This window comes from Lates calcarifer, unplaced genomic scaffold (assembly GCF_001640805.2).
Source record: "Lates calcarifer isolate ASB-BC8 unplaced genomic scaffold, TLL_Latcal_v3 _unitig_190_quiver_915, whole genome shotgun sequence".
Classification (NCBI taxonomy): domain Eukaryota; kingdom Metazoa; phylum Chordata; class Actinopteri; family Centropomidae; genus Lates; species Lates calcarifer.
In genome coordinates this window covers 1-6,600 of record NW_026115840.1, presented here as the reverse complement: position 1 = coordinate 6,600, position 6,600 = coordinate 1, and the positions used below count along the sequence as shown (strand labels likewise).

At 37.8% G+C, this 6,600-nt stretch overlaps 1 protein-coding gene across 1 annotated transcript; it reads right to left on the bottom strand.

Annotated features, from left to right (window-relative positions):
- Positions 1-498: 498 nt before the first annotated feature.
- On the bottom strand, positions 499-6,483 carry LOC108891275 (S-adenosylmethionine synthase-like). Its single transcript, XM_018688383.2, has 9 exons — positions 6,339-6,483; positions 5,417-5,494; positions 4,257-4,379; positions 4,038-4,150; positions 3,477-3,620; positions 2,433-2,651; positions 2,146-2,328; positions 967-1,100; positions 499-878 (listed from the first exon to the last, which is right to left on the bottom strand). The coding sequence occupies exons 1-9, from the start codon at positions 6,412-6,414 to the stop codon at positions 776-778; spliced, it is 1,173 nt and encodes a 390-aa protein (XP_018543899.1). The 5' UTR covers positions 6,415-6,483; the 3' UTR covers positions 499-775.
- Positions 6,484-6,600: the final 117 nt, after the last annotated feature.

The following is a 6,600-nucleotide window of genomic DNA, read 5'->3' as shown; positions in this document are numbered from 1 at the left end:
GCTGATCACACACTGTATTAGACTATTTTGCTGATGAATTGATGTGACAGTATTTTAATGTTGTAGTTCGCCAAGATGAAGCTTATTTTATATTGTTTGGCTGTTAATTCTATAACAATATAATACATTGTTATATAAGTTTGTCATATGTGTTGTGTGTAGAATCCCAATCTTAAGTAACTACAGCTGTCAAAATATTATGGAATAAAAAGTACAGTATTTGTCTCTGAACTGTTGTGGAGTGGTGGCATAAAGTATCCTCAAAGAGAAATACTCAGATAAAGTACAAGTACCTACAATGTAAACTGGAGTAAAGTACTTGAGGAAATGTTACATTCTACCACTAGTAAAAAAAAAAAAAATATATATATATATATATATATATATATATATATATATATATATATATATATGTATATATACATATATATGTATAATTTAGTTTTTTTAATGCAGCTTTTAATCAATGAAAATTTATTACATATTACAAAACACATGTTTTTTTTCTAGGAAACTCCCATTTATTGCATAATTAATTTTGAATAACTACAGTTCCTCATAGAACAGTACCTTTTTATCAAAAATCTAAATTCATTCTTCAACAAAAGTACCGATTACTGCCTTTACAGTTCAAGTCAAACATTATATAGAGAAAAAAGATTTTCAATCTACACAGTTGTATTAAGTTATATTTTCATTCTGTGAATCACATTGGACTCTTGATTGTTTTATGACTGATAATCAAGACATAGCTAGAATGTGATCCATGCCAAACTCAAAACACCAGAGGCTTTGGTTTTTCCCAGGGGAACTCCGCTCTGCCAAAGTGACCGTAGCAGGCAGTGGCTTGGTAAATTGGTCGCTTCAAACCCAGCTCTCTGTAAAAGAAGCACAGTCAATATTACACTGTTATATTTCCAGAGAGAGACAGATGTGATTTTTGCAGCTGTGAAAAACTACACATACCTCACAATGACTCCAGGCCTCAGGTCAAAGTTCTTCTGTACTATCTGCAGCAGCTCGTCCTCGTCCCTGTTCGATGTGCCGTAGTGAAACACTGAGATGGAGAGTGGATGGCTCACACTGATAGCATAGGAGATCTGAAACAAAGAGACATGACGTCGGTGCTCTCGGTCATTATAGGCAGGTTTCAGAGCAACATTATCTGAAGATGACTTGGTCAAATAATGACAGAAATTATGGTTCAATGAGCTTCCTAATTACTGTAGCAGCAGTAGTGGCCGATCCTTTGTTGTTTGTTGTCTTGGCAGTTTGTTATGTGTAACTCTTTGCCTGTAATACATCCTGCATGTTCTGTGTTTAGTGGATGGTTTAGGACAAAGACCCGGGTCATTGGTCAGTCGGTCACTTCCTGTAAGCACTAACTTCTGTTTACAGTATTATCACTTCTGCCAGCTGCTTTCTCTCTCTAGTAGTCATCTTGTGTGATGTTCTCTATCAAGGACGAATGGCACATACAAATTTACCTCTAAAAAGTCCCTTTACTGGTTTCTAACTGGTGGCTTTATTCTAAAACCTGCAATATTTTTTGGCCAGTTTCGGGACAGTGGTAATAAGTTGTGAACACTACATTGAAGTATCATCTTACAAGTTAATGTCAGGCTTGTTAACAGTTGCGTATTTACAAATCCAGCAGATACAGAGGAACATTATTCTTCATTTGGAGTGGTATTTGTGTCCACATGATGAACCTCCCTCCTTCCCTCTGCCTCTCCTCTGCACTGGTGTGTAATCACCGCATTAGGTGCATGCTGGAAAGGACTGCGGAGAGACACAGACGGGGCCAGTGTGACTCTCCAGTACCCACGTCCGGGCAGGCGTTCCTTCATCTTAAGTTGGCTTTTGTTTAGTGTAAATAAAAATCCTTAGCTGTTTTACCTTAACCTGGTCTTCAAGTTCTCCCCCCCTGGTTACTTTAAGTGATCTCCCTTGACATCTTTGGAGATGTAACAAGCTGCTAAATACTCCACTGTGTTCACCAGCTATGAAAGCAGTGAGAGTGAATGCATCTTTGATATGAATAAAGCTGGTGTCTGTGTTCATTCAAATACAATATTCTACTGTATTATTCACACAACAGTAACATGGAGTCTTTGGGATGCTTGAATTAGTGCAGTTCCTCACCTGGACGAGGGCTCTCCTGCACAGTCCAGCTTTGACCAGAGACTTGGCGACCCAGCGTGCAGCATAAGCCCCGGACCGGTCCACTTTGGAGTAGTCTTTTCCAGAGAAAGCCCCTCCTCCGTGCCCGCCCCATCCTCCATAGGTGTCCACTATGATTTTACGCCCTGTGAGTCCTGCATCACCCTGGTAACACCAACACATCAGATTAAGCTCCTGCGTGCTCACACACAGCAGACAATCACATTTCCCTCTCTTTTGCTATGACATGTCCCTCTGTGGCTTCTAACCTGTGGACCGCCCATGAGGAATTTCCCACTTGGCAGCAGATGGTAGATGGTCTTATTATCCAGATACTTGGCAGGAATGACGACCTTCACCACCTTCTCCATCAGATAGTGTCTGATCTCCTCCAGGCTGATGTCAGGGCTGTGTTGGACTGAGATGACCACAGTGTGAACACGCAGCGGCTCCATGGCTCCCATGTTGTCTTTATACTCCACCGTGACCTGCACAGAAGACAGCACAGCACCAGCACAGTGAACGTGTGATAGAATTTTCCAAATATTTGCTATTTGCGATTTGACAATAGAGAACTGACAGGAGTTGAGGAATTGGGATCAAATGCAACTAAAGTCTCCGACCTGTTTCATCTGAGAGCAGGTGTCACAAATATAACTGATGTGTTATCCAAACTCAACACACAGTGAACTGTTTCCTTTACAGTTAAATGAGAATATTGTTGTTATTGTTGCCTTGGAAAAGGTTTTTTTTTTTATTTGAATTGTTATCTGCAGCAGATTTGAGAAAAAAAAAAAACTGGCCCAAAGGTCGCTATATATCAGGTCAGGTTTTTGGGCATTTATAGACAGAAAATGAGAAGCAAGAGGTTCAAAGTTGGCGTCTGTAACCCCTCGTCCATCAGTGTGCTTTTCGGTTGGCATTAAACATTGCCCCTGTTTTTCACGCCTCCGCAACTGCAAACTGCCTGGACCGGATTCTTGTGAACACAATATCTCAATAATGCCTTGAGGTAATATCTTCAAATTTTGGTACAAACGCTCACAAAGGTCAAAGGTTAAGGTCACAGTGACCTCATGTTCTTGTGAATGCAATATATCAGAAGTGCCCAGAGAGAATTTCATTACATTTGGCACAGATGTTCACTTGGGCTGAAAGGTGAACTCATTAGAATTTGGTGGTCAAAGGTCAAAGGTCAAAGTCACTTTGGCCTCATGAATGCAACATCTAAGGAATGCTTTGAGAGAATGCCTTCATGTTTGGCACGAATGTTCACCTGGACTCAAAGGTTATCTGGTTAGATTTTGGTTTACCTGTGACTTGGAGTCTGGTAGTATCCAAGGACACTCCCCATTACGTGACAGCTCCTTCATCCTGTAGTTGAGTTTGTGGGCCAGGAGGATGGTTAAAGGCATACACTCCTCAGTCTCATCTGTGGCGTAGCCAAACATCAAACCCTGAGGAGACAAGCAGCCCAACCAAGAAACCCAGTATAATGATCAGGTCTAGTCATGTAAGAAGTTTCTTTTAAATTCGATCTTTAAATTGAGGCAAACACAACTGTGTTTTTAAAAAATTAGAAAAATGTTGTGCTTTTGAAAATCTTAAATGTTATCTTGTAAAAAAAAAAAAAAAATTCAGAAAATAATGTTCCCCAAATGATCATTTGTAAAGTTAAAAATGTTTTCATTTTCTACATGTAATAAAAGTTGAAACATTTTAAAGGGATTTTGATTTTGATTGCATTGCAAATGTCCTTTATAACAGTGACTGTTTAAAACCACACTTATTGCATGAAACAAAACAATTCTAAATCCATATGGTGAAAAATGGCAGTTTGGATAAAGGTGAGGATTTAAGGTAAAATACTGAACCTGATCCCCTGCACCGATGTCCTCCTGATCCCTGCCTTCAAACACACAGTCTGATATCTCCACACACTGTGGCTCCAGAGCCACCAGCACATTGCAGGTCTTATAGTCAAAACCTGCAGAACACAGGACACAGTCAGTAACAGCCTCTAACTCATTCACTCAACCTCTCAGACAGATTCTATAGGAAGTTACGGAGTATTAAAGTCAGCCATACTGTACCTTTCGAAGAGCTATCATAGCCAATCTTCTTCACAGTATTTCGGACCACTGACTGGAGATCCACTATGGCCTTAGATGTCACTTCTCCAACCAGTAAAATCATCCCTGTCTTTGCCACACATTCTGTAACAAGACATAATAGTTTTACCAGTCAAGAAAATGACTCAGGCACTCAGTATTTATGTGTCATGTGAAACAAACTGCTGTACTGGATCATTACATAGTTGGTCACTGTTTGTTTAATGGGAAAATTATATAGTTTAGCATAGGAGTTATTTTAATATTATTATTATTATTATTATTGTTATTATGTTATTTTATCTCATCTATTTTTATTGTATATGTGAATTAGAGCACTGCAACTCAATTTCCCACAAGGGATAAAGTATTTCTGATTCTGATTCTGATTATGTAATTTGTGTTTTCCTTGGATTTTCTATATATTTTTAAAAAAGTAAATTCTTCTATATCTTCTAAAGCAGCTTCATAGACAATACATTTTTAAAAAAAGTCACAGGAGAAAATATGCTACCACATTTCTGTTTATTTATGTGGTGTTTTACTTGTACTATACATGGATTAGCTACTCTATGTGCCCAAATTTATTTTGTTTGTTCATTTTGTTTTGTTAACTCTTCACTGGCCTACTGTAATACCTTGTTTTATATTGCATTATGTTTTTTTATGTACTGGAAAACTTAGAGAGTCTAGATATATCACTAATTAAGATGTTTCAGAGGGAGTTAAAACTGTTTAATGATCCATTACACAGCCAGTGACATAAAGCTGGTCTGAACTTTGATCTATAGGGCAAACAATGATCCAGTCTAAGACATTTAGCTGTTTAATTATTAGTTATCAAAATACCTTTGACACTAGATTCAAAGTTGTATGTAATGGCTATACTGTTATTATCATAGTTCAGATTTGTGCTGAACCATAGGGCAACCTGAGTGAAAAATCTGAACCACCAACTGTGTATTTCAGTGAGCCAACTCTGAATACTGCCATCAACAGGACTGGATGGAAACATGCATTCATTTGCATTTTCTTACCATATTTTCTGGAATTTGGTAAAAACATATTTTTAAAAAAAAATTAGATGGGAACCTGACTAATTAGAGTAATATAATAACATCAGTATGATATATAAAGCTTACCGCAGGCCACCTTAGAGTCAGGGTCTTGACTCAGGTATGCATCAAGTACAGCATCACTGATCTGATCACACATTTTATCTGTGAACACAAAGGAAAAAAAAGGACTTTGAAAAGTGACAGAATAATTTCTGTGCATATTAATAAATCTAATCTTTGCTCTGGGTGCTTACATTAAATACAGTGTACACTGGGTTAGGCAATAAAATGATAGGAATAATTATTGTTGATAAATGTTTGATATAAATTAATTTACATCCTGAGATAGTATGCACAGAAATGAAACACAAACTACCAGTCACATTGCAGGAATAGAGGTATACATTGTGCAAGCTAGGTTTTAGATTAGTTAGGTTAGATTTTATCATTATATTAGTTTTTCTACCTCAGATTTGTTGAAAGTGTCTGTCATGTTCTGACCTTCAAGAATAGTTTGAATCCACAAATTAACTGACTTTCAGGAGCAAACTTTTACTTTGAATACTTACCATACATTTTCCTAAATCTGTACTTTTACTTAAGTAGCATTTTAAATGCAGGGCGTGTACTTGTAGCAAGTACTTCTATGTAAAGGATCTGCATACTCCTACTTATAAAATGTGCACATGCAATGACACATTTTTAGGGCTGCAGTTTATTTGATTAGTAATTTCAAATTTTTCTCAATTAATTAAAAAAAACTGCATTACAAACCAATAATTTTGGCATTTTCTAACTCAATGATCAACTCTGACTGACTGATTACAGTTCTCATATTTTGATATATAAAGTACAGCTGTGGATGCACTGTATAGTTTTAATATAATATAGCGTTAACAGAAGTACAGTGAGTCTCTGCATGTCCAGACATGTCCCCAACAGTCACACAGACACATGTATACTGTACAGACACACAGTTACAGTACAGACACGTGCAGTAGCCTACCAGAGTGTCCCTCTCCAACAGACTCGGATGTGAAAAGGAAAGTCTTCCCGCTGCGGGCTCCGCTGCTGGGGTTCATCTTCAGCTCGTTGGTCAGTCGAGACAAGTTTAACGGATTTAAAAATCTGTTGGATGGAGAACCTGAAGATACAGGTCGCACTATATAAGTGGTAGTTCCCTCTGATGTTCTCCGACACCGATTATAGAAAACAATGATTAACCTGAAGGTTGAAGCTCAGAACTCTGCAGCAGGAAATTTGATCCA

Excerpts from the sequence above, each read along its gene's own strand:
- LOC108891275 (XM_018688383.2), bottom strand. The coding sequence starts at position 6,414 with ATGAACCCCAGCAGCGGAGCCCGCAGCGGGAAGACTTTCCTTTTCACA. Across the intron at positions 5,495-6,338 it reads TGTTGGAGAGGGACACTCTG|ATAAAATGTGTGATCAGATC; the intron begins GTAGGCTACTGC and ends TTGTGTTCACAG. Across the intron at positions 4,151-4,256 it reads CTATGATAGCTCTTCGAAAG|GTTTTGACTATAAGACCTGC; the intron begins GTACAGTATGGC and ends TGTGTTCTGCAG.